At 39.2% G+C, this 27,488-nt stretch overlaps 1 protein-coding gene across 5 annotated transcripts in view; it reads right to left on the bottom strand.

Annotated features, from left to right (window-relative positions):
• The window catches only part of arhgef12.L (Rho guanine nucleotide exchange factor 12 L homeolog), a 112,050-nt gene that overhangs the window by 19,062 nt on the left and 65,500 nt on the right, over positions 1–27,488 (bottom strand). For all 5 annotated transcript variants that reach the window (XM_018225772.2, XM_018225771.2, XM_018225770.2 and 2 more), the window contains 17 exons: positions 26,353–26,458; positions 24,954–25,154; positions 24,135–24,267; positions 22,887–22,922; positions 21,450–21,604; positions 20,679–20,825; positions 19,369–19,454; positions 19,075–19,200; positions 17,754–17,868; positions 17,455–17,555; positions 16,143–16,220; positions 15,088–15,163; positions 13,169–13,336; positions 8,995–9,082; positions 8,640–8,735; positions 6,258–6,334; positions 5,481–5,672 (listed from right to left, as the gene is read on the bottom strand). In XM_018225772.2, the coding sequence (XP_018081261.1) occupies positions 5,481–5,672; positions 6,258–6,334; positions 8,640–8,735; positions 8,995–9,082; positions 13,169–13,336; positions 15,088–15,163; positions 16,143–16,220; positions 17,455–17,555; positions 17,754–17,868; positions 19,075–19,200; positions 19,369–19,454; positions 20,679–20,825; positions 21,450–21,604; positions 22,887–22,922; positions 24,135–24,267; positions 24,954–25,154; positions 26,353–26,458 (1,981 nt within the window). The remainder of the gene's footprint in view (positions 1–5,480; positions 5,673–6,257; positions 6,335–8,639; positions 8,736–8,994; positions 9,083–13,168; positions 13,337–15,087; positions 15,164–16,142; positions 16,221–17,454; positions 17,556–17,753; positions 17,869–19,074; positions 19,201–19,368; positions 19,455–20,678; positions 20,826–21,449; positions 21,605–22,886; positions 22,923–24,134; positions 24,268–24,953; positions 25,155–26,352; positions 26,459–27,488) is intronic.

The following is a 27,488-nucleotide window of genomic DNA, read 5'->3' on the forward strand; positions in this document are numbered from 1 at the left end:
CTTGCACAGCTGTTCTGCTGATGCTTGATTCCTGAACGCCCAGGACGTACTCATTCCCCTAGTAGAGTGGGCTGTGAGTCTAGATGGTGGCGTTCTTCCACGTGCCACGTAGGCTCGTTGAATCGCTTGCTTGATCCATCGTGAAATGGATGATTTTGTGGCCGCGTCTCCTTGGTGAGGACCTGAAGGAATGACAAGTAGGGAGTCTACTTTGCGAAAGTCCTGTACTCTGTGCAGGTAAAACTTTAAGGCTCTGACAGGATCCAGGGTATGTAGAGCCCTCTCCTTAGGATTGGAAGGTGATGGGCAAAAGGTCGGTATAGTAATCTCTTGGTTTAAATGAAATTCAGATACAACTTTAGGCAAAAAAGATGGAATGGTGCGTAGAACCGCCCTATCATGGTGAAAAACAAGGAAAGGTGGTTTGCATGATAGTGCGCTGAGCTCGGAAACACGTCTTGCAGTGGCAATGGCCAGAAGAAAAGTAATTTTCCAGGTAAGCCAGAGAAGCGGTACAGATCCTAATGGCTCGAAAGGAGGGTCTTGGAGAGCTCGTAGAACTAGAGTGAGATCCCATAGTGGAGCTGGTGCTCGAACTGGAGGAGCCAAATGTAATACTCCCTGCATAAAAGTCTTGACATCAGGTAGGAGAGCAATTCGTTTTTGAAAGAGAACGGATAAGGCAGATACTTGCGACTTTAGAGAACCGAGTGATAGACCCATGGAAAGTCCGTCTTGCAGGAACTCAAGTATGTTTGGAATAGAGAATCGTTTGAACTGTTTCTTATGACAAACACACCATTGGTGGTAGGTAGACCAGACTCTATGGTAAGTTTTTGCCGAGACAGGCTTTCTAGCTGCGCACATGGTATTAGCCACTGACTTGGAAAAACCTTTTTGGGTCAGGATTTCGATTTCAAGAGCCATGCCGTCAAACTTAGATTTGTTGGATTTGGGTGGCAAATTGGTCCTTGAGTTAGAAGATCGGGGACTTGAGGTAAGGTCCAAGGCTCTGCTACGGACATGTTGAGAAGATCTGTGTACCAGGAGCGTCTCGGCCATTTTGGAGCTATGAGGATGAGAGTGGTCTGCTCTCGCTGAAGCTTCCTGAGAGTCCTGGGTACTAGAGGTAGTGGTGGAAATGCATAGGCCAGCTGAAATTGCCATTTGGCTGTTAGAGCGTCTGCTGTTATCGCCAGTGGATCTCTGTAACGAGCCATGAACGCTGGTACCCTTCGGTTGTGCCTGGTCGCCATTAGATCCACTTCTGGAGAGCCCCACATCTGTGTTATCTCCTGGAAGATCTCGTCCTTCAATGACCACTCTCCTGGGTCTAGTGATTGTCTGCTTAGATAATCCGCTTCCCAATTTAGCAGGCCTGGGATGTAAACGGCTGACAGATGGGTCTGGTGAGATTCGGCCCATTTGAATATTAGATTGACCTCGTCTAGTGCACCTCTGCTTCTTGTGCCTCCCTGGTGGTTGATATAGGCGACTGCGGTGGCGTTGTCGGACTGTATCTTTATGGCCTGACCCTGAAGAATTTGTTGCCAATGTATTAGGGCTAGACGGATTGCACGAATCTCGAGCAGGTTTATCTGTAATCTCGCTTCCAGTGAGTTCCATTGACCCTGTGCAGAGAGGCCCTCTAGGACTGCCCCCCATCCGAAGAGACTCGCGTCCGTCGTGAGTATGCGCCATGACGGATCTCCCATGGGTTTGCCCAGGGATAAATGAGTGCTGTCCAACCACCAGAGAAGAGATGCTCTTGTCCTGCCGGACAGTCGAATCTCTTGAACAAGGGATTTTCTCTTCCAAAACCTCAGAATATTCCACTGGAGCTCCCTTAGATGGAATTGTGCGAATGGTACTGCCTCTATAGTGGATACCATGACCCCTAACACCCTCATACAGAACTTGACTGAGTGGTGGGGCCTCTGAAGAAGCGACTTCACTAGGGCTTGGAGATGACTGATCTTTTCTTGAGGTAGGTAAACCCTCTGTGTCTGTGTATTGAATTTCATGCCCAGGAAGACCATGGATTTGCTGGGTGTTATGGAAGACTTCTCTAGATTTAGGACCCAGCCTAGTTCCTGGAGTTTGTCCATGGATATCTGGAGAGATCTCTGAGCTTCCGAAAAGGAGGGTGCTTTGATTAGCAGGTCGTCCAGATAGGGTGTGATGGAGACTCCGGTATTGCGAATCACTGCAGTTGCTGCTGCCATGATCTTTGTGAAGACCCTCGGGGCGGACATTAACCCGAAGGGAAGGCTTGTGAATTGATAGTGGCAATTTTGGAAGGCAAAACGCAAATATCTCTGATGCGGAGGGAAAATGGGAACATGAAGGTAGGCATCCTTTATGTCTAGAGAAATCAGAAATTGCCCCGGGGACATGGCCGCAATTACAGATCTGAGAGACTCCATCTTGAATCTTCGATGACGAAGAAATTTGTTTAATTCCTTGAGATCTAAAATGGGTCTTACTGATCCGTCCTTCTTGGGCACTACAAATAGGTTTGAGTAGTAGCCCTTGAAGAGTTCTGTGGCTGGTACGGGAATGATCACCTGCGCCTTTGAAAGTGTTGATATTGCGCCTAGGAAGGCTGTCTTTTTGTCTGAGTTTTGTGGCAGTCTGGACATGAAGAAACGATTGGGGGGGCTCGAGGCAAATTCTAGATGGTAGCCCTGGGTTACTACCTCGTGTATCCAGGAGTCTTGAATGAGTGCGGTCCATACTTTGGAAAATTTGCTGAGCCTGCCCCCTAACGGGCCTGTGACTGCCGAAGTGCAGCTGAAGTCATGCTGAAGCAGTCTTGTCTCCCGATTTAGGGATATGTTTCTTGTTTTGCCAGGAGGACCTCTGTTTATTACTAAAGCGTCCTCGGTTTGCAAAAGACTGTCGAGGTGGAGAAGATCTCGAGTGTTTTGCCTGGGAGCCACGAAAAAATTTTCCCTTGCGAAACGAGGGACGAGCCTTAGGTTGTGGTAGTAGGGTGCTCTTGCCCCCTGTTGCTTGGCTGATAATCTTGTCCAGGTCAGGACCGAACAGAAGCTTGCCTTTAAAAGGAATGGAGGTTAGAGACTTCTTTGAGGAAAGGTCTGCTGACCAGAGTTTCATCCAAAGTGATCTACGGGCTGCTACAGAAAGTGCCGATGATCTGCTGATGACTTGTAATGCATCCAGTGAAGCCTCACATAGGTAATCATTCGCTTCCTTTATTTGGGAAGCATATTGAGAAAGCTCATGGCGAGGTGTTCCGGCATCAATGGCAGTCAGTAGGGAGTCTGACCAGGATTGGACTGCTCTGCTGACCCAAGCCATGGCAAGGACAGGTCGTATCGAAGTGCCTGAAGCTGAGAACACGGAGCGAAGAAGACTTTCCAGCTTTTTATCCATCGAATCTCTGAAAGATGAGGCATCCGGAACAGGAAGAGCGGTGTTTTTGGAGAGCCTGGATACCGGAGGATCCACTGAAGGTGGCATTGACCACCTTTCAATAAGCTCCTTAGGAAATGGATAGAGTCTTTGAAACTTTCGATTTGTCTGAAAACGCCTCTCTGGAGTGTCCCATTCCTGTTGTATGATCTGATCAAGTTGAGCATGAGCAGGAAAAACAGGTGAGTTCTTACTATGACGTTTAAACAGGCTCTTAGTGGTGTCAGATGATGCCACTGAGTCCTGAAAGTGGAGTGTCTCAAGCACAGAGGTAATTAGAGCATCTACGGACTCGGAGGAATTCCTGTGTGAATCCTCATCCTCCCTTTCTGAGTCAGATAAGAGTTCGCCTTCTGATTGTCCAAATTCGTCACTGGAATCAGGTAGAAATGGCGAAAAACCTCTAGGAGGAGAATCACTCTCTTCATCGGATGGAGAAGGAGCTCTGCGTTTTGAAACTTTCCCCTTTGGCTTATCAAGGCGGGAAAGCAGCTTGTCTAGAGACTGTGCCAACAAAGGTATCCCAGAAGCTAACTGTGAAGCCCACTCTGGAGTGGGAGGCAATTTATGAGAGGGCCCTGGAGGAGGAGAACTTGTAAGTGGAGACGTAGGTTCCCTTTGAACACCTTGGTCTACCTGGGGAAGAGCAGGTGCTGGGGATTCAGGATCAGCCACAGGTGGCTTACATTTATTACATAAAGGCTCTTTGTGCCCAGAAGGCAAACGTTTGCGGCAGGTGGCACAGGCTAAATATCTGACCTGAGAAGGTGCCCCCTTAGAAAAAAGCCTGTCACCAGTTCCCTCAGACATGTTAACAGTAGAATAACAGTATATGAATAAGTATATATATAAATATATAAATATATAAAGGAAAAATCCTTAGCTGAACGCTTGCTGTGGTAGAAAACCAGCAGAGGAGGCTTTCCCTGGGGACTTGCGGTGAGCTGCAGCGTCTCCCGCACTATCCCTGTGTCACAGTGAAGAAAGAAACTCCGGAATGCAAGGAGCCTTCCAAACTGCCTCCCACACTCGTGTGCTGTTGCGCTATAGTGTGCGCAATGTAGCTCCGGTGCGGCGAAAAACAAAATGGCGGCCGCGATTGAGGGAGCGCTAGATCTCGCGAGAACCTAGCGAAAATGCGTCACGCTGGAGCGTTCATTTTGTGGCCGCGCCTCCAAAGCAGCAGCGCACCGGGAAGAAGCTCCTGCCACTGAAAAGGCTAGAGCTTATCCCTGCTGCTGACCCGTGCCATTGCTGAAGTAGTAAGAATAGCTGACAGGCTGCTGGCTCACATTCTCCCTCTCACTGAAAACAGTGCAGCGTTGCCCCTCTAGTGCACCTCTGTGCAATCACGCCAGCCCAAAGGAAGCTTCCCAATAAACCATATAAGGAATAGTGGGGGAAAATGGCAATAAGGAGGGGTTTAGCAGCCTGTACAAGTCGGCTGAAGCAGAACTTGCCCTCAGTGAGCCAGACCTCCCTTCTAATATGTAGATAGGGGGAAATATAGAGGAGAGAAAGACTGCACCCTATACTTACAGAGTCCTGTTCGTCTCCTCTGTCCTCCGGCCAGTCAGTTTCCACCTAAAAAAGGGGAGACTAGAATGAGACTGGGTGGTCTTGCACATAAAGACCCCGGAGTCAGGTCCCACGTTGTAGAATGCCTATTGGTAACCTCTGCTCAGTGTAGAGGGCCTGGGCATTCCCTGGTGTCAAGCAACTGACAAAAATGAAAATAACAAACAGAGAAAAAATTCTTACGTCCTATCCTCCTGAGGACACAACAAAAACTGATCTAAGCTCCGCCTGCTGGGGGTATAGCCAGTAGAGGAGGGGCTAAGTTTTTCCTACTGTTGTGTCCTGCCCTCCTGGATGTACCAGCTATACCCCACTGTCCCTGTGTCCCCCAAGATGACTTAGAGAAAAAAACATTTTTGGGCGGAGGACCCCTGTAAAGGTAGAACTTTGTCTGGTACTGTATTATATCTCTGTTGCCGCTACAATGTATACACCATTAGATGTGAAGACAAGCTTCAACTCACGGTTTCTCAGTGCATTCACTGCCAGGTGATGGTCTGTAGATGAATGACAGGAGGAGGGACTGGTTGCCTGTCTGAAGTCTTGCTGGTCCTGATCTTTAAGAATCCCTGCATGGTGAGGGAGGATGCTGCCATGTGTTGGTGATGGAGAAAAGGATTTGGGCTGAACTAAACTTTCAGTGTCTGAGTCTTTGTCTAAGTGAAATAACAAAAGCAAATCACAGATACATTTGAAGACATTTAAATATTAAGTATATATATCCTATTCTTAAAAAAATATTTTTAAAAGAAGAAATGGAGGGGGGTATATGAATTTGTTGTACAATTTAACAATAGTGCTGAAGGTTTAGACTTTAGAGTAACCCTCCCCAACCTCATAGCTGCATCAGTGTAAAACTCCATTGAGCCCCTCTGTATCTGGCCTCTAAATGCAGAATTGCATACTGGTGTTGGCTTCCAGGTATGTACAGTACTTGACAGAAGTGTGCACAATGAAAGGATTTTGGAGCAAGTAAGGCCAAATGCGTTACATGACATGGCCAAACATGGTGGCTACCAACCACGAGGCATTTAGACACCAGGCACAGTGGTCTTGGAGGGGTTAACAACACACAGTCGCAGCTATGCTTTTGGAGGAGGTGTCAGGGTGATGCAAGTTAAAAAATAGGGTGGAAGGCAAACAAAAAGTCATGCAAAATAATTTGATAACTTGCACAAATGTGTTAGAAGTGTGCATTTACTGAAATTAGGGTGCTTTTACTGTAAACAAACTGCAGTTACCTAAACTATTCCTATGGAGTCTTTCTTCTTGTTGATCATTTGACACGTTCTGCTGCTCCACATCTTCATGTTCTTCCCTGCAAATGTAAATCAGATTCAAAGTGGTTTTATTACCAATAATGTAGGTCCACACAATCACCAAAGGACAATGGGCTTTTTGTTTGTATAATTCTGGAGGCAGGATAAACTGAAAAACGAACGTTTTCCCTACTCTCTGTTTGCACCTCCACCTTCTGTATCGTCTGTGAAGGTATTCATTCGTCCAGGTCCTGATATATAGTATCTAGTAATTATAAACTAAAGATACTGAATTAGCCTTTAATCTCAAAGATTGCCGGGAAACAGGGTACTACGAAAATTTTAACTTTACCTTTTGGAATCATGTACAGGCTGACATAATCAACTCAAAGTGTCTGCAAAGTTCTTCCCATTGTTGTAAAGTTACCTTATATTATCCAGAGTGGATTTGCCTTCCTTAATCAGATGACTACCCTTAGAACAACTCTAAGCACCGTCCATAGCCACAATCACAGATCTAGTAGGTTAATCGCTTGATGCAGATCATCTGATTTGTTGAGAGGCACCTTGATAATCAGAGTTCTACCTTTTGAGAAGCTCCATTTAAATTAGTCTTACACAAGTCATTGCAAATAAATGCAAACATTAAAGGGATACGGTCATGGGAAAAAAAAAATTTTTTCAAAACGAATCAGTTAATAGTGCTGCTCCAGCAGAAGTCTGCACTGAAATCCATTTCTCAAAAGAGCAACCAGATTTTTTTATATTCAATTTTGAAAACTGACATGGGGCTAGACATATTGTCAATTTCCCAGCTGCCCCAAGCACTATTAAAGGAACAGTAACGCCAAAAAATGTAAGTGTTTTAAAGTAATGAAAATATCATGTACTGTTGCCATGCACAGGTAAAACTGATCTGTTTGCTTCAGAAACACTACTATAGTTCATATAAACAAGCGGCTGTGGAGCAATGTCGGAAATTGAAAAACGGCTATATGGCACAGGTTAACTAATGGATAACAGATAACACTATTAGACAGACAGAGCTTATCTGCTATCTGCTGTGTAACTTGAGCTTTTTCTCCTTTGAATGGCTGCCCCCATTGCTACACAGCAGCTTATTTATATAAACAATAGTAATGTTTCTTAAGCAAACACAGCAGTTTTACCAGTGCAGGGCAACACTGCGTTATATTTTTATTACTTTAAAAAACTTTTATTTTTTGACGTTACTGTTCCTTTAACTGATGCGTTTTGAAAAAAACATGTTTTCCAATGACAGGATTTCTTTAAGGACAGTATGGATCTTTTCCACTGAGGCCAAATGAATCAAAAGCATTTACCACTCTGTTTTAAAGGAGATCTTGTGTAATATTGAGTTTATAAACAAGCCCTTCTCGAATGAGCAAAACACCCACTAAGCTGAAATTCTGCCTATGATGAATAATGACAATATACATGTGCTTACAGTTTGTGTCACATAAATAAATGGGAAATCACACAATGGACAAGCTATGATAGTTTTAGAAAGGATATCCTGGGGGTCATGTTTCTTGCCACTCTGGTCACCTTAGATAGTAGGACAAGTGCATGGATGCTGCAACCACACCACTAGGCTACCTTTATATAGGGAATTAAGTACCTGCTATTGCAAAATATAAAGGATATTATAAATCACTGGTGGTCCATGACCTCATAAAGACATGATGCCTACGGCCATACTGGCCTACAGGTCATGGAACGTCAAGATTCCTTAATAGCCTCATATTCTACAACAGGGGTACATTATTCATTATAATACGCACATTTTTGACATCTAACACAAATGACATCACTAGCCACAGATTGCAAGGATATAATTTACAGGATATTGAAAGGTTTTTGTGTATTATACAATTATAATACTCTGACTTAGTGATGTCATTTGTCACATGACTCTCTGAAACTTTTGTATTAGAATAAATAAAGTACCCCCTGTTGCAAAATATGTGGATACTATATGTCCCCTCGGAGTTCCATGACCTTTGGTGTTTTTGTATGGTCATGGAACTCCTCAGTAACTTTTAATATACTTATATTTTACGGTTGTAGTGCTCTAGAATTATTTATACTTGAATTTAAAGATATGAGAGGCAGAATTTAAGAATTCTGAAAATGCATCTCCGTACAAGTGGTTTGATAAATGTAGATGAAAGATATTAGAATTTATTTTTAAAAATTTAGGTAAATGCATATATTAATTTTAGGGCATAAGGGATAAGATGACAGCATGAATGAAGCAGCATTAACAACAATTCATTCTCCATATTTATGTTAAATTGAATTTACCATAGTACCGAAATATAAAAATTCCTGCATACTCACTCGCTGACTATATCTGGGGCAGTCTGTTGTAACTGAGTAGGTTGAGGATTTTCAGTCTTCGATGTTGCTGCCATACTTGTTATCAGGTCTTGCCACCTTATGGTAAGGGAATGTGAAATAATATTAGCTCAAAGGATATGGTAAAAGTAAAACTGTTTGGTGCTTCAGGTTTTTACCCTAATGCAGTGCAGTTATTTGAGATTTTGAGGGGAAAAAAACAGAAGGGAGGACAGTGCATATATTCATCCCATGTTGGACTAGCAGAACTGACCTGCTCAATGTGTGTAAACCCACAGGTTAAAAATCCCTTAGCTCAAGTTAGTTCTCCTTCCTGGTACAGAGGTGAACAACTTACCCATTTTTCTCAGAAACAGAGTTGGCAATCAGCTCGTAAATCTGTGCCCCATTTTTTGACATGGATATAACAAAGAATGCCTTGTTATCTGTAAAATGAAACACTAAATTAAATTGGACAAAGGAAAAAATAGAGAACAAATATCCTGTAAAAAAAAAAAAAAAAAAAAAAAAACAACAACTATAAAGGGAATATCATGGTGTGGTGAGGAGAATGTGTGCAGGAGCAACAGAAGATGACAAACCTTTTCATTTGCTTCTGGCACACAATCACACTCCAGACTAGATTAATAGTATGCATGCAGTCAGTGATTGATGGAATGACAGATCCAGGGTATCGACACCCAGGTCCTTAACAATGCTGGTTGAGTCTAAATTTCGCCATATGCAAGCAATTGCTTTGTTAAAGTTGAACTACATAAATGCAGAGTTTATACTCCAAGACTCTTTTTAATTTGGTTAGTGTGACCCCTTATTCCGAGATGTACTTTTTCTTCTCTCTGGAAGAGTAATTTTGCTTCCTGGCAGCAGAAAAAGAAAAGGAATTTCCTTCTAAGCCTTAGAAACGAGGTCTCATAACAGAAATGCTATAAACCAGCGACTGATTCAACCATACTAAAAAACTAAAAAGTAAGGACAGGCGTGGTGCTTTTCACTTGCCCTGAGCACAAAAAAGTTTCCTCTAAAATTCTATCCATACAATCAGAAATGACCTATAGGTAACTTTTAATGTAGATTAAAGGGAAACGGTGATGGCAAAAAATGTTTTTTTAAAATGAATCGGTTAATAGTGCTGTTCCTGCAGAATTCTGCACTTAAATCCGTTTCTCAAAACAGCAAACAGATTTTTTTTATATTTAATTTTGAAATCTGACATGGGGCTAGACATATTCTCAGTTTCCCAGCTGCCCCAATTCATGTGACTTGTGCTCTGATAAAATTCAGTCACTCTTTACTGCAAGTTAGAGTGATATCATCCCCCTCCCCCCCAGCAGCCTAACAACAGAACAATGGGAAGGTAACCAGATTACCGCTCCCTAACACAAGATAAAAGCTGTCTGGTATATCTAAGCACAGCACTCAATAGAAAAAGCCAGGCCCCACTGCGTCACATTCAGTTACATTGAGTAGGAAAAACAACAGCCTGCCAGAAAGCAGTTCCATCCTAAGTGCTGGATCTTTCTGAAAGCACATGACCAGGCAAAATGTCCTGTGATGGCTGCCTACACACAAATACTACAACTTAAAAAAATACACTTGGTGGTTGAGGAATTACATTTTATTTTATAGAGTGAATTAAAGGGGTTGTTCACCTTTGTAACAAATTGACAAATCTAACAGTTCACATGAATAGAACAAACTTTTCCATAGAAATAGTTAACAGAAAAAGTACAGTTCAAGAGATATTCACCTCAGAAGTGTCCCTGAACTAATCCTTCAGTTCCACACAGACCCTGTGCTGGGAGGGGGTCACTAACCCCCAAAAACACTACAGTGTTCACTTCCTCTTCCTTATATGACATCACACATTGTACTGGCAGCTAACTTAACTCCTATTGGCTATGTCTGCTGTCAATCTGCCACTGCTTCCTGTGCTGGGGAATTTGAGCAGCATTCAGGTACTGAAGAGAAACTCAGGAGTGTGGGCTATGTGCTGCAGAGACTTCAACTGTGCAGATGGGGGGATCAAGGTGCTCGGGACCTGGAGTTTTCTGGATAATGGATCTTTCCATAATTTGGATCTTCATACCTTAAGTCTACTAGAAAATCATGTAAACATTAAATAAACCCAATAGGCTGGTTTTGCTTCCAATAAGGATGAATTATATTCTTAGTTGGGATCAAGTACAAGGTACAGGTATGGCATCTGTTATACAGAATGCTTGCGACCTGGGGTCTTCCGGATAGCAGAGCTTTTCTGTAATTTGGATCTTAGTACTAGAAAATGGTGTAAACACTAAATAAAGCCAATAGGCTGGTTTTGCTTCCAATAAGGATTAATTATATCTTAGTTGGGATCAAGTACAAGCGATTGTTTTATTATTACACAGGAAAAAGAAATCATTTTAAAAAATTTGAATTATTGGATTATAATGGCTACTATGGGAGATGACACTTGTACTTTCCAGAAATATATTATTTTTTTTAGGGGGGGGGGAGGTCCATGTATTATTTTGTATATTTACCTCATAAAAAAAGTAAAATATTTTTCTGGTATAGATATATCATGAAAAATATAACTTTTTCATTTTTTGGTATTTAGAGCTCTAAATCTTGTTCCAGAAGTGGAACACTTAAAAAAGGTATCGTTTTCTTAGGTAAATTACCGCCCCCCCCCCCCCCCGGGAGAGCGCACAAAATGTTCAAAAAACGTACCTGCCCTCATCACTGCTCTGCCTGTCACTTAGGGCTGCCACCTCACCCTTTTAAAACCAAACACATATGAAATCCACAGCCTGCATGGCTAATTAGCAATTCATTTAGATGCATGATACATGGCTGCACAGAAATCAGTTCAGTCTGCAGCATCTAAATGAGTTGATAATTAGCCATGCAGCCTGTGGATTTCATATGTGTTTGGTTTTAAAAGGGAGAGGTGGCAGCCCTACTGTCCCTGCTAGATGTGTAAGTTACATACGTTTCTAAGCAAGTCAGTGCTGGTTTTGTTGCAATTTTGTAAATAACTGACATTATGCTTAATGCCAAAGGTTGCCAAACAATGTTGCTCCTTCCTTTTCTGCAGTATTTGTCTGCATGGCTGTGTGATTGTTTGTTGCAAGGCAGGTTTGTTTATATGCTGCGTCTGTTAACCTCTGCCATTACAATTGAATAATCAACCAATGACCATTCAAATTATGTGACCGGTTACAGTTCACAAGCACCCAATAAATTACTAGGAGGAGGGCAGTATCAACATCCAATAGGAAACAAGTAAGGGCAAAGCCTGGGCATGATGATGTCATCATATAGGAAGTTCTTGGTGTGTCAGGTTCAAAATAGGCCACTCCCATCACTTCAGAAAACTGGTCTGAGAGACAGGAGAAGGGCTGAGTTAATAGGTATAAAAATTAGCTTTTACAATGGCATTTTTTCTTTTCGTTATGGAAAATGGTTTTTCTAACACATTGAGTGCATTGTTAGTGGTTTCATAAGATTTGTACATTGAAGGTGAACAACCCCTTTAATTGGAGTGTAAACAGTATAATTTAGAAATAAATAATACATCATAAAAATTATGACTCCCTTTAATATTTTGAAAAGAAAATTTTAGTGTCAGTATTACTTTAAGGTATGCAGATCAAATTACAGAAAGATCCGTTATCCAGAAAACCCCATGTCATGAGCATTCTAGATAACAGGTCCCATACCTGTACCAGGAAGGAGAGTGTGACTGTAGTTTCATTGTTAAGAACAAGCTCTTCCAACACTAAAATCTTTATCATGGATCCCTATTAAGTACACAATAAGTTAGAAAATCCTTCTCCTAAACTTCTTGGCTACGACAACTCGGTGCATCTTTTACTATTTGTCTCTTTGTGCCCCAAGTCAACTCATCTGTTCCAGAGCCACCAGTCTTATTTATCACCTATAAACACATATATCCATATACACATGGAAGTTTAACTCTGCCTTCAAAATGAACACCTTTCAAAACTAAATTCAGTTCATACCACTTAGAGCACTAGCTTTGCATTTGATCCAGTTTTGGTACTTTGGGTTAATACCATAGTTCTACAAGACATGGGGGCTCATTTATAAACACTGGGCAAATTTGCACCTGGGCAGTAACCTATGGCAACCAATCAGATAATTGCTTTCATTGTTCAACCTGCAGTTGGCTGAAAAAAGCTAAGCACTGATTGGTCGCTATGGGTGACTGCCCATGTACAAATTTGCCCAGTGTTTATAAATGAGACCCAGGGACTTACTTCCTCCTGAATTTCTTAATGCTTTATGTATGCAACTATGTAAATTAATTGCAATATTTGTTTCCCCATGTTTGTACTATTGTTGTATAAATGCTGTAAAAATTAAAGTGCTGCGCATACATGAAGTACCATACAAAGAAATGTATACAGTAAATACATTGTATACTTTGCACTTAAATAAGGGTTGAATGTTTATCTACAATTTTGCATCTCAAAAATAAAAGTGTTGTTTACGCCGCGACTCACCTGTTGCCACCTGTCGTACTAGCACAGTGTTGAGTTTGATAACAGGACTGAAGATATGTTTGCTCTCTGAAGTTGCAGCCAGAATCTTGCTTACACATCTCAGAATCAACTTGTCATCTTGTCTCTGGAGTAAAACCAATATGTCCTCTAGCAGCAAAGAGTAAAGATCTACAGATATCAAGCAGAAAAAAAATCAACAATCTAAAAGCATTATAGAAAAAGGTAAGCAATGTCAGAGTATCCACTGAAATGTGGATTTGGAAATTGCAACCCTAAACTGCAAAATAAGCGATTACATTGCAAAATGTATTCAATGTTGATCAATTTTCTTATTTTATTGAACAAGCTATACAGTGCAATTCTATTCTCTGATGTTTTAATTTTAAAGCACCAAATGTGAAAGTTTTTTGTGTGACATTGGTTCATGAAAAAAAATAAAAACATTAAGGGGCCGATTCACTAACTTTGAGTGAAGGATTCGAAGTAAAAAAAACTTCGAATTTCTAAGTTTTTTTTGGGCTACTTCGACCATCGACTACGAATCGAAGGATTCAAAGTAAAAATCGTAAAAATCGTTCGACTATTCGATAGTTGAAGTACTGTCTCTTTAAAAAAAACTTCGACCCCTAGTTCGCCATCTAAAAGCTACCGAACTCAATGTTAGCCTATGGGGAAGGTCCCCATAGGCTTGCCTAACTTTTTTTGATCGAAGGATATTCCTTCGATCGTTGGATTTAAATCCTTCGATTCGAAGGATTTAATCGTTCGATCGAAGGAATAATCCTTCGATCATTCGATCGTACTATCTGCGCTAAATCCTTCGACTTCGATATTCGAAGGATTTCAATTCCCAGTCGAATATCGAGGGTTAATTAACCCTCGATATTCGACCCTTAGTGAATCAGCCCCCTAGGGTATGGACACACAAGCTGTTGTCAGCCTGCATATTTTTACAGGCTGAGAGAAGCAGATCTGCTCAGTGCTTAGCAGAGGTCAGTGTGTGACCGCAGACAGGCTGATCGGATTCAAATCAATGGAGCAGGGTCCCTGAGCCGATCTGCTTCTCTCAACCTGCAGAAATATGCAGGCTGACAACAGCCTATGTGTCCATACCCTAAACAGTAACTATTGTAATAATGAAAATCAGCATGTTTAGGGTCTTTGTTTTGGATGCCCCATACTTTTTCCTACACACAACTTTGAGAAGAATGAGCATTATGTTTTTCACTCATTTGTTTAATTGGGTTCTCAATATTTTATTTAAGCACTTTCACTAAATACATATCACATATTGGGTAATTGTTATGCAGAAATCTTACAAATTCAAGAGAGTTCACGTTTAAGTTCCACTGTATATTCATGGCTGCATAAACCTCCAGGGCAATAAGTAGGAACTTGTAGATGAAGAAAAAGATTTGCTTTAACAGCTCAGTCTTGGTTAATAGTTTCCTTTCTGCATCACAATTAATTGCTCAGCATCTCATATAAAACTCCACTTGCTTTCTTATTAGCAGCAAACCTTAACACACTTGGTCTCCTTTCTTTCAACGCCCACTCCCTGTAGCTCCCACATTGCACTTAAATGACGAGTAACACTAAAGATATAAATCATTAGATTGGCACAACTTTCTAGATTTCTATTAAAAAAACCAATTATATAGGAGTTAAGTAGAAGTTCTAGATTTTATCTGCTATGTTTCAGCTATTTTTTAGGTTAATGCATATGGCACACAATGCATTTCCTCCACCAGCAGAAAACAACTCGATAATAGCAGATATCACCCCTGGATGTAGAATTAATATACATACAGTATTTATGAAGTGCAAACATATTTCAGAGGGCTGTACAATAAATGGGTGTACACACTGAACATACAGATTACATACAAAAAAACAAAGCAACACCTGATCAGCCTTACCAATTGATTTGTCTCGATTCACTTTCCATGTGAGAGGCCCCTCGTGTATCAACTTCCTCTTGGTCAAATCTAAATTCTGTTGTAACAGACACAACATCAAAATGACGGTTACATTTGCTCATGTGTGATATATCAGCAGATTTAGCATGAGGACAAGTACATAAAGGCTTGAAGTAAAGAATTTTGATGAGATACCCTCATTCTATATCAAGCACATCCAAAATAGTTGTAGATGAAAAGAGAAGATGTACATAAACTATAGTTTGGTTACTTTTACTGGGTGCGGTGCCAGTTTCTCTTTGTATACAACAGTATATAACAGATTATTTGTAAATGTGGGTCCTAAAGCCCTACTGAAACTCATGACTAGCTAGCATAAGTTTAAGGAAAACTTTACCCCCAAAATGAACACTTAAGCAACAGATCATTTACATGATATTAATTGACATATTAAAAGAATCTTACCAGACTGGAATATATATTTAAGAAAATATTGCCCTTTTACATCTCTTGCCTTGAACCACCATTTTGTGATGGTCTCTGTGCTGCCTCAGAGATCTGCAGCTCCAACTATAACAGGAAGATGTGTGGGAGCAAAAGACAGAACTCTGTCTGTTAATTGGCTCATGTCACTTAACATGTATGGATGTGTGCGCACCGTGAATCCTACGATCCCAGGGGGCGGCCCTTACTTTTTTAAATAGCAATTTTCTATTTATGATTACCCAATGGCACATACTACTAAAAAAGTATATTATTATGAAAATGGTTTATTTACATGAAGCAGGATTTTACATATGAGCTGTTTTATGCAATATCTTTTTAGAGAGACCTCCATTGTTCAGGGATATCGTTTTCCTTTAATTTATATAAACTACAGTAGGACTAAGGTATAATCATTTTTACCCATGCATGGTGACAGTACATGATATTAAAAAGAAAAATATTATATGCCTGGACCCATTAGCCATTCACACGAATTCCAAATTTGCATTAAACCATAAACATAAGTAATATGGGCGCCAGTGCTCTAAAACACCAGAAGAGACACTTACTCTCAGTTCATCTATCATGGGATACTCTCCTGGCTTCAAATAGGACAGGTCCAGCCTGCGTTGATAATCTTCCAGTCTCTGTAAACACAGCAAAGAAAGAAGAAAGCTCATACATCTTGAAATGCTAAACAATTAAAAATGATAATTTGTTTCTTCAATTTACCCCTTGACATTTACTGTAAATCAGATTGCCATAGGATCATGCACGATCATAGAAAGTAGCAAAATCTGTACCAATAGGAGGATGACACAAATATTCTATAAGACCCTTGAAATTAGTAGGCAAGTGGCTATGCAAATTACATACAGCTTACCACCATTCATTAGGTGAAATGAGCTAAGTATGTTTACCAGTGTAGATAAGTAAAGGTGGCTATACACGGGCAGATTTAGTCGGCTGCCTGTGAACATTCTTGTCATCTTAACGATCATTTAAACAAATGATTCACCCATCCACTATAAACTATATGTGAGGAGACTCTGGTGGTAACTGTAGTGTAGGCTGCAAGATCTCACATATAACCAATGGCTGGCAGTCCCTTTGTTTACTTTCGCAAAAGGTGCAGTGAAAGATTGTTTAAAAGTGATTATCTGACTCTATCTAGTATAGGTAAATTTAAAACAACTGGACTTGCTGAGTAATCAATGAAATTTCATTGATTACTCAGCAAGTCCAGTTGTTTTAAATTTACCTATACTAGATATACCATGACCTGGATGAATGAAAATCTTCATAGTCGTACTGATTATCTGACTGTACCATCCACTGACCGATTTCATTGTGTCACAACGAAAACTGCCCAATTGTTTGTCGGAAAAAAATGATCGTTTGCACCCCATCAATGCAATGATGAGTATATGATTTTATCAGGTCATACTAAAATAGTCATCGGTCAAAAGGAAATCTGTCTGTGTATGGCCACCTAATAAATTCAAAAGGAAAAATTGACTGTGCTACTACATCACCACCAACACTAACGCCTGCCTTAGAAAGATGCCAATTTGCTAGATTTGGGACTATTCCAGGATGATACCTTTGAGACAGTATTATTAACCCAGTAAAAAGTTATGCAGATTTCAACAGCACTCCATGCACACATTTTATGGTATAATTAGAGGGGGCAATGTCAAGATCGTATTAATAACAAATGTGCCAATATATCATTAATATCAATAGCAGCTGGGCTACATGTCGTTATCCACACCTATAAAATTAGGAGTAGGAAATATATCAGCCTTTTTGGAATCTTAAACCAGACATTAGCTCCAATGTCTGAAGGCTAAACCAGAAGGTTATTGTGGTCTGTCTCACCTGCTTGTTTTCTGCCTCTTTAACTGCCTGATTTACGTAGTCTAAGATGTTACGGCAGTGGTTTGCTGCTTTGTTCACCTTCTCTTTTTCATCCTCTCGATCTAATTAAAAAAAAAAAATCTTGTAAATGTAGTGAGAAATTGCAGTTTTTTCCAGACACGTCTGTTTTTAAGGCATTAAAGGGAGATACACAGACAACCCAATCTCTCTCTCACAAATTATCAATAACTACCAACAGTCTGGTATAGTTCAGAGTTTAAAGTTATTATAAAAGATAAAGAATTGGTGTTATTCAGTACCTGAATATCTGGCAATGTTATCCAGCAGAAGTGGATACTTGGTTAGTCTCTGCATCTCAGTGGGAATAATATCCTTCAACTGCAGTCGTTTACATAAAGGATTACTCTCGGCATCCTACAAGGACACATTTATCATCATTATTAAGCCTGTGATTACATGTACATGCACCATTAATTTCTCTTAGAAACATCTTTTACTTCACTTCTTCACTAATTAAATCTCAGACAAGTTACTCCGCAATCTGTCAGAAGGACAACTTGTGATTCTGCAGCTCCTGGACCACCCAGCATGTCACCTGCATTAGTTGGGTCATCCAAAGTCATTCCTATTATCAAACCAGAATCCTGTAACAGATGGTTACTGAAAAGTATTTAAAATAATGATTCGTCTTTCACACGTCTCTGAACAAAAGGTCCTCACGTACAGCCCTTACTAATACGAATAGCATCTGCATCTTTTTCTACATTTTTCCAACCTTTTAAACTGGTTCAACTGTTTATATGCAGTGTATCTTTATGGTTTGAATTAATATATAGAACTGTCCGGGGGTGTGAGTTAGTATACAACGAGTTAGTTGTGCTCTAGGGAAAAGGATGGTATTTTAAGCAAGGTAACAGCCTCACAGGAAATTACTGATTGATGAAGCCAGTGCATGTGAAAAGCTTAGGAGGAATATTTAAGGAAATTATAGATCCATTTTATGTTTTTATAAGCAGCAGCTATTATTTCTTCCCAGTGCTGTATTGCAGTAATGGTTTGCATTCCATTGTAAAACATAGTGGTTCTACATGGAGTGGCCATCTTGGAAGCTGCACACATGCATACAGAGAGTTTAAACTAGTGTAGGCATCGGATATAACAGTTTGGACAGCAAAAAGACACCAGCACTAAAAGGGAGACTATACTGAGGTGAAGGAAGAAAACCAGAAAGCTCTATATTCTTATTTATTAAACTACTGCACATATATAGTGGTTGAGGTGTATATATATTTTCTCCATTGCTCGAATGCCCTGGCTTTCTTTTTGAGAGCTGGAAATACATAAGTTTAAATGGGTCTATTCAAGTATTATGTGCATATTTCCTGGCTGAACATATTAAGGATCATAAGAATTGTAATACAACAATATATACATAGCTATTATGCTGTAAGGACATGTATGTGTTCTTTTTTGTTATAAATATTTGTACAAAAAGGAAAATATTGTGTTAGACAGCACCCCTTAAGCACCCAGTTTTTAACCCCCCCCCCCACTTTATTAGGTACTCAAGATTACAGAAACCGTTTTCTTTTTTGGTACCACCCAGAAGGTTGCACTCACCTGTACAAAGGTTAGAAATTTTAGATCCTTCTTTTGCCGAGATTTTATCATCTCTAAGGCAAAGGGCTGGTTACTGCAAAATGTGGCCACGGCCTGCTTTAGTTTCTCCTCTTCTGCTCCACTGAACTACAGGAAAAGAAAATATTGATGAGCTGCATAAACTATAATATTCGTGGAGAGTAGGTACAATGTTCAAACAGGACTTATTTTCTACAGAAAAGTTCATCTGCTGGATATAAAGAAACAGGTTAGTGAAAGCAACCGTCATATTTCAGAAAGGCCCGGCACACTTACCCAGTTCAAAACATCGTCTCCAATGTCTTCAACCACGGATGTTTCATAACGTTTCTTAACTGCTTTCATTTGCTCATTAAGTGCAACTAAAGAAAAAAGTGAAAGGATGGAGAATAATATTTTATAGTGAAATGCTATAAGCATTATAACAGTTACCTGGGAATAAAAAAAATTCCAGCATAGGAATGTCTGCATAGGAATCATTGTTATTCATGAATTCTGAATATAAAAGAAAAATATCCAGACACCATAAAATATATTTTCTTAAGGTAACAGTTGTGGGGAGCAGGTAAAGGAAAAGCAATTAGGAGTAGCAAAATGTAATATACAAATCATTTTTTCTTAGTTACACAATCCCTCTAAACTCACTTAAAGCTGGCAAGGTTGTTATAATGCTCTGAGCTTCAAAGATAATCAATCTTTAAGTTAAATAGCTCTGCAATGCAGGTACATAGGAGTTTAGTTGAGTTTAACCGTTTAACAAAGAACTAGGAATGTGCTGGGTTTACAGACACAGCCATATGTATTACAAGACACTTAAAAGGGTGTTTCATCTTTTAGTATACAGTAGAACCCCCATTTTACATCCCCTGATTTTAAGTTTCCCCTCATTTTACATTGTTGTTTTGTGGTCCCACCTATATATTATGCATAATACATTTCCCTGATTTTACAGTTTCCTGGATTTTACACCATTATTTTCTGGTCCCCTGAAAAACATAAATCTTAAGTAACTTTTCAAATGGTCTTCATTATTTATTTTTATAGTTTTTAATTGTTTGCCTTCTTTTAAAAAACGTTCCAGCTTTGAAATGGGGGTCACTGACCTCATCTAAAAAACAAATGCACTTTGAGGCTGAAAATGTATTATTGCTACTTTTTATTACTCATGTTTCTATTCGGACCCTTACCTATTCATACTACAGTCTCTTATTTATATCAATGCATGGTTGCTAGGGTAATTTGCGTCATAGCAACCAGATTGGCAAAATTGCAAACGGGAGAGCTGCTAAATAACTAAAAAAAACACAAATAAAAAAAATGACAACCAATTGCAAATTGTCTCAGAATATCACTCTCTACATCATACTAAAAGTTAACTCAAAGGTGAACAACCCCTAAATAAAAGGGTCACGTTAACCAATTTATTCGTATTGCTGTCTCACTATCCATCTTCTAATTTTCCTGTTGCTTTCAGTTTGAATAATTTTTCTTGTATTGTCTTTATTAAGAATATAAAATTAAATATTTGAAATAATTAAATGCAAAAAAAAAATAATTTAACTGTAATAGACCCTGTTTAAACTCACCATGAAGCTGTAAGATTTCTTCTAAGTTGGAGAAAATATTTCGGGTATCTGCAGGAGTTAAGAGATTCTCGCGTATCACGCGTTGATGAAACACTTGGTCCAAAACACTGAGTTTCTGTACATGTGCCCTTTCAGTGCAAAACAGCTCTAAAGAGACATCAATCAAAAAGTTAGGACATCAATCAAAAAGTCTCTCTTCATTCCATTTTTAAGCTCCCGCGCCATTTTGGTGGTAACAACTGTTCTTCTAAAATATAAACTTAACAACCAAGATTATAGGGTCAGGAAAAATGGCTAGACCATTTTTTTGTTTGTTTACTTGTAATGAAGTAGCATCCAGCAGGTTGTGAATGAATGTTATCTGACACCACTGAATAAGGCTTACACTTTATATTGTATGTGTAGGGGGTTGTCTATACTAATAGGTCCTTCTGAGCACAAAGGGATCACTTTTGTACTTAAAACACTGCTTATGATGGAATGAAAATACATACAAATAATTAATCTGTCTTTATATTTCTAGTGGTCTAGATCACAGATCCTAGAGCCTACAGCCGACGCTAGCAAAAATAAAGGCTAGACGAAGCCTTTTCTGACTGATCACCAACTTAACCTGATGAGTCTTTTGACATTGAATCCAGGGGCATACACTCCATACTTGCCAAAATAACTTCCTCATGATTCTATAAACTGTCCTATACCTACTTGTTCTCTTTTCTTAATGCTGTCATTACGCAGACAGATGCTATCCTCAACATTATTACTCCTCACCGTTTATGACTTCCTGTTGCTTGATCTCGTGTGGTTTCAGTTTCTGTAGGGTGTCTTTACTAACAAGCTGTTGCCAGTTGGGTGGATCTTGTTCCTGGTCTATCTCATGGTGTTCATCCTCACTCTGAGTGTCACCTAGAACAACGCTATCCAACCTAAGTGGATGAACAAAAAAGCTTATTTATCCATACAAAGAACACCAGAAGAGGATTAGCAACAACTAGCAGTAAGATGAACAAATGCCAAATTCTTTTTGTGTACATTGTTATTAAGGGGAGCTTTTCATACTAAAAACATTGTATCCAAAGGGTGTGAGGGTCTCCAAAAATAAAGAAACAGATGTAAAAAGTAGAAAAATTTATTAGGACATGAAGACCTAACGCGTTTCGTGCCTATAGGGGCACTTACTCATAGGCTTATGAGCCTATGAGTAAGTGCCCCTATAGGCACGAAATGCGTTAGGTCTTCATGTCCTAATAAATTTTTCTACTTTTTACATCTGTTTCTTTATTTTTGGAGACCCTCACACCCTTTGGATACAATGTTTTTGGTTTCTGCACCTTGGGACTGAGGTGAACTGTGAGTGTTTTTCTCCTTATTATTTCTTCTATTATACATTTTTGTATCTTTACTTATTTAATATTCATTTTGTTGAGTGGTATCATAGATACTTTTTTGTGGCAGTAGCACAAACCAAAGTACTTTGAGCTTTTCATACTACCAAAATCCTGTTTATGTGCCAGAATGGGGTCTTGATGCCTATGCCCTGGCCACACATTTAAATGGTGAGCATGGGGGGGGGGATGTGGACTGTGCTCTGACATCTGGAAAGTGCAGAATGGAAACTGAAAGTAATTGCCCCCCCCCCTCTATGCCTAAGGCATATCGGCGGGGCAGACAAAATATAAATTACAGCTGAGAATTTTAAAGGAGAATTCAACCCATTTGTAAAAAACCGAGTACCCCCACCCTATGTAGATCTCCCTCCCTCCTCCCCCCCAGGCTAACTGCCCCCCGGGGAAATGCCCCAGAAGATGTATGCATGGAACTCCGCTGGCAGAATCTGCACCTAAAGGTAAGTATAAAGTATGGGGCATTTCCCGGGGGGGGGAGGGAAGTTAGGCTGGGGGGAGGAGGGAGGTCTACCTGGGGTGGCGGGTACTCTGTTTTTTTACAAATGGGTTGAATTCTCCTTTAAGCTAGTTTATAACAGGTATAGATATTTTCATAAAAAATCATTTGGGTTTCATATTTAATTTGAAAAGGGTTTTCAGAAAAAGTAGAAGATGCTGAATCTAAAGCAAGACAAACTAAAGAACTGGAAGTAGAGATAGAGATACCAGGAAGGAGCAACCTCAAAGAATCATTTTCAGGTTGGGCGGTACGTAGACCAAAACAAAAAAAAAACACAACAAAAAAAACAAAAAACAAACTTACTTTCTCAAAGGTTTTGGTGTTCCCAGGTCAGAAATCCTGATAAAAATAAAAATAATGAGTACTGAAAATAAATGGTGCACCGTAATAAAATAAAATGCTAAACTAAATTTTATTACAGTAAATTATAAGCTAAAAAAGAAGCAAATATATTGTTCCCAATAATTACAAAAGTCACAATCTGAGAACTGCAAAATAGAGCACCAAGTAACATTCTGTGTGCAAGCTAAAAGATGCGCAAAATACACAAAGCTTTGCCCTTTCAGGCACTTGCTATACCAGGTGTGCGCAGAAGGTAGATCAGGATCTACCAGTAGACCTTTAGCTGGTGATCAGTAGATCTCAAGACACTGTCAACAAACAGCTTGACTAAATCACCCTCCTGTTTCCTTCTTTTCATTCACATATATATTACAGTAAGGCTAAATATGAAATAGCCATTTGCTAAAGGGATCCTGTCATCGGAAAACATGTTTTTTTCAAAATGAATCAGTTAATAGTGCTACTCCAGCAGAATTCTGCACTACAATCCATTTCTCAAAAGAGCAAACAGATATTTTAATATTCAATTTTAAAATCTGACATGGGGCTAGACATTTTGTCAATTTCCCAGCTGCCCCGGGTCATGTGACTTGTGCCTGCACTTTAGGAGAGAAATGCTTTCTGGCAGGCTGCTGTTTTTCCTTCTCAATGTAACTGAATGTGTCTCAGTGAGACATGGGTTTTTACTATTGAGTGTTGTTCTTAGATCTACCAGGCAGCTGTTATCTTGTGTTAGGGAGCTGATATCTGGTTACCTTCCCATTGTTCTTTTGTTTGGCTTCTGGGGGGAAAAGGGAGGGGGGTGATATCACTCCAACTTGCAGTACAGCAGTAAAGAGTGATTGAAGTTTATCAGAGCACAAGTCACATGAAATTGACTGGGAAATTGACAATATGTCTAGCCCCATATTAGATTTCAAAATTGAACATAAAAAAATCTGTTTGCTCTTTTGAGAAATGGATTTCAGTGCAGAATTCTGCTGGAGCAGCACTATTAACTGATTCATTTTGAATTTTTTTTTCCCCATGACAGTATCCCTTTAAATATAGCATATACATATTCTCATAAATGAATATGTAAGTAATATTTTCCATGCCACAGAATGTTAACAATATTTTATAGATGTAGATCATAATGGGACAACATCAGTAAAAGTAGACCTTACATTAGTAAAGTATGGGCACTCTTGTGCTATACTGTCCTCATACCTGTCTGCTTCACCAGTCTCTTCATGTAGGTGGTCAAGTGGCAGTGATGGAAAGTCAAATATTGGGCCAGGTGTGCGAGTGGCCCCATCAAGGGTATCTGCAGAGGACATATTCTCACCACTATACCTAGATACTGTGGAAAAGAGAAAGGCATTGGGTGAAAAACTACCACATTTTATTTATTATTCTTTTATTTATACAGTTCAACATATTTCACAGCACATTATGTATCTCATGCATCATTCTATGAATTGGCCTGTGCATTTCTGTATTTTAACTTTTTCCAAGGCTGCATACTCCATAGCAAATAAAGTGTCCCTGTCATGATTTTTATGTTGTAGTTTTTATTCCTAAATTACAGTTTACACTGCAAATAATTCACTCTCCCATATAAAATTTAATTGTAATCAAACAAGTGTATTTTTTTTTTAATTGTAATATTGGTGTGTAGGCAGCTACCTCAGGTCATTTTGCCTGGTCATTTGCTTTCAGAAAGAGCCAGTGCTGCACTATGGAACTGCTTTCTGACAGGCTATTGTTTCTCCTACTCAATGTAACTGAATGGGGTAGCGGTGGGACATGGGTTTTTACCATTGAGTGCTGTTCTTATATGTAACAGGGAGCTGTTATCTGGTTATCTTCCCATTGTTCTGCAAATGGACTGCTGGGGGGGGGGTGATATCACTCCAACTTGCAATGCAGCAGTAGAGAGTGACTGAAGTGATTGAAGCAAAAATCACATGACTGGGGGCACCTGCAAAACTGACAATATGTCTAGACCCATGTCAGATTTCAAAATTTAATGTAAAAAAAACTAACCTCCCTCCACTTCTCTGCCAGCCTCCTGAAAGGTATATGCTGCACCCAGATTAGAGGATGGAGAGAAGGGTGTTTCAGAACCCTCAATGGAGCCACCACTGGTTCGCAATCGACTTCCATCTGCTGGTTCAGGGCTACTGGATGAAGATGTAGATAAGTGCTTGGGGTGGCGTTGCCTCTGAATTTCCATAGCCCTGCCAACTGTACAAAAAAAGCAAAATATAAAAGTTTCAATAAACTAGTGACCGTTGTCTATTACAGGAGGAAACTGGGACAAAGGGCATTGTGACCACCCATCCCAATATAAATAAAAATAAATCACATCCCGATAAAAGTAATGGTTTCGATTTTGGGAGGAGGGGTGGATTGTTGCATTTCTGACATGAAGTAAGGGAAGTATAGCTTTAATTTTCATATGTGGAATTCTTAATATTAAATACTGTTATTTTACAGATGAAGCATTATGGCTTTTTAAAGAAGGTGAGAATAATTATTTTTACAAAGTGCAAAAAACTGACAATATAGCACGTTTTTCAACTGCAGCACAGCTACTGCAAACAAACTCAATCATGCCACAAGGTGCAAGCTATGGGACCATGCCCCAGTGCAGCTTAAAATGTAAGGTGCCTATTGCATTCACACACAATATGGTCTTCTCTTATTTGGAGCCAAGTGTTAGTGGAAAACCTGCAGATATTGTCCATGCTGAAATCAAATATAAGACTAAAACATTGCAACACTTGCGCTTATTAATGGCTTGCAAGTTGAACCTGAATATTCTGGCCTTTAGAAGCCTAGAGACCACAAGTTCAAATGTGTAGGACAAGGCTCCTCCGCTGCTTCTAAATGCTGCGTCTTGTGCTTAATTCACATTAATAGGCAACGCTAGAGGTTTTCTGGGCACAAATGCTTAAGGTGATTTAATATGCCTGAAAGGCATATTTGTGCTGTAACTCTTTGAAGATGATCTACATTTTCTATATTTAAACTGAGAAGGCACTTTACATTTTTATTTTTCAGATGTCACAAAGAAAATATTAGCTGAACACTCCACTTTAAATGAAAGGCTAACAGGTTATAAGTGAATGTTACCTCATATACCTGTAAATTTAGGCTGAGATATTAAACATGTTTCTAAACTATATTTTAGAGGTAGTCATCATTATTTATTTTCTCTGCCCTGAATTCCAGTTATGTATAAACCGTTTCATAAAATGACCATTCCTTGAGCAACTTTTTGACATGCTCATTCTCTTATACACAATCATCATTCTATTTAGAAAGCAGACAATTATTCAGACTGCCAAATCAGCAATAAAGTTGAGAAGCTGGGTGGGAATATTTAGGTAATCATTAGTGACAATAATTAAGCAATGTGACTGGTTGGACTTATACATACTTGCATTGCTATCTTGTCGGCTAGGCTTCCTCTGAGGTGCAAGTATACTGGGAAACCCTCTCCGCTTTACCTTTTCTTCCCCCTCCCGATCCTTTTTCATGCTTTGCTAAAACAAACAGAGGGTTCCTTTATTTCTTATGGTTAATGACAAAGTATAAGAAGAAAAATTTATCTAGAGCTGGGAAAGGATTATTAAAAGGGTAGTTCACCTTTAAATTAACTTTTAGTATTATATAGACAGATATCAATTTGAAATTGGTCTTCATTTTTTTTAATTATTTAGCTACACTAGGAACCAGGCAGTGGCTGGAATGAGAGACTGGAACACAAGTTGGAGAGAACCTGAACAAAAAGATAAAAGTAACAATAATAAAAGTGTAGATTTGTAAATTGTAGCTTTTTATGGAAGTAAATTAAGCAGTTATTAAAAGATACAATTTGGTGTGTTTAAAAGTAAGTTTTTAAATATTCAAAAAAGTTAGGACATAGATGCAACATAAGGAACACAAAGGGAATATTTTATTTCTAAAATTAAAAGTCATCAGTAAATTGTCCCTTTCCCTACTAAGTCAGTGGGGGAAAAATCAAGCAGTAAGTTGCACCAAAAAAAAATAAATAAAGCAAAAAGAAATTTTTTTTGAAAAAAGCAAGAGGGACAAATGCCATATCTTTCTATAGCATTTTGAAATGGCTACAAAACAAGATCTCAGAAAACCAATACACAATTTGATAAATATGCCATTTTACACACAGTGATGTCTGGTGTGTATAACTATAAAATGAATATCTCTGCCATACATCACAAAATGATGAAGAGATCAATGGATAACTTTGCATTATGACTTTATCACTGAAGTTATATTTATTATCTCAAATTCTATACACTTTGAGAGATAATGGATGGATAACATTCCAACCAATTAAGAAAATATAATTTGTACGTTATTTCTTCAGATCACTCATTCCGATTAGAAGAAAAGGAGGTTCCGCCTAAATATTCGGAAGGATCTTTTTTTTTTTTTTTTTTTACAGAGAGAGCTATGAAGATGTGGAATTCTCTCCCTGAATCAGTACTGGCTGATACATTAGATAGCTTTAAATGAACAGTAACACCAAAAAATTATGTTTTCTAAAGT

Source organism: Xenopus laevis, chromosome 7L (assembly GCF_017654675.1).
Source record: "Xenopus laevis strain J_2021 chromosome 7L, Xenopus_laevis_v10.1, whole genome shotgun sequence".
NCBI classification, from domain to species: Eukaryota; Metazoa; Chordata; class Amphibia; order Anura; family Pipidae; genus Xenopus; species Xenopus laevis.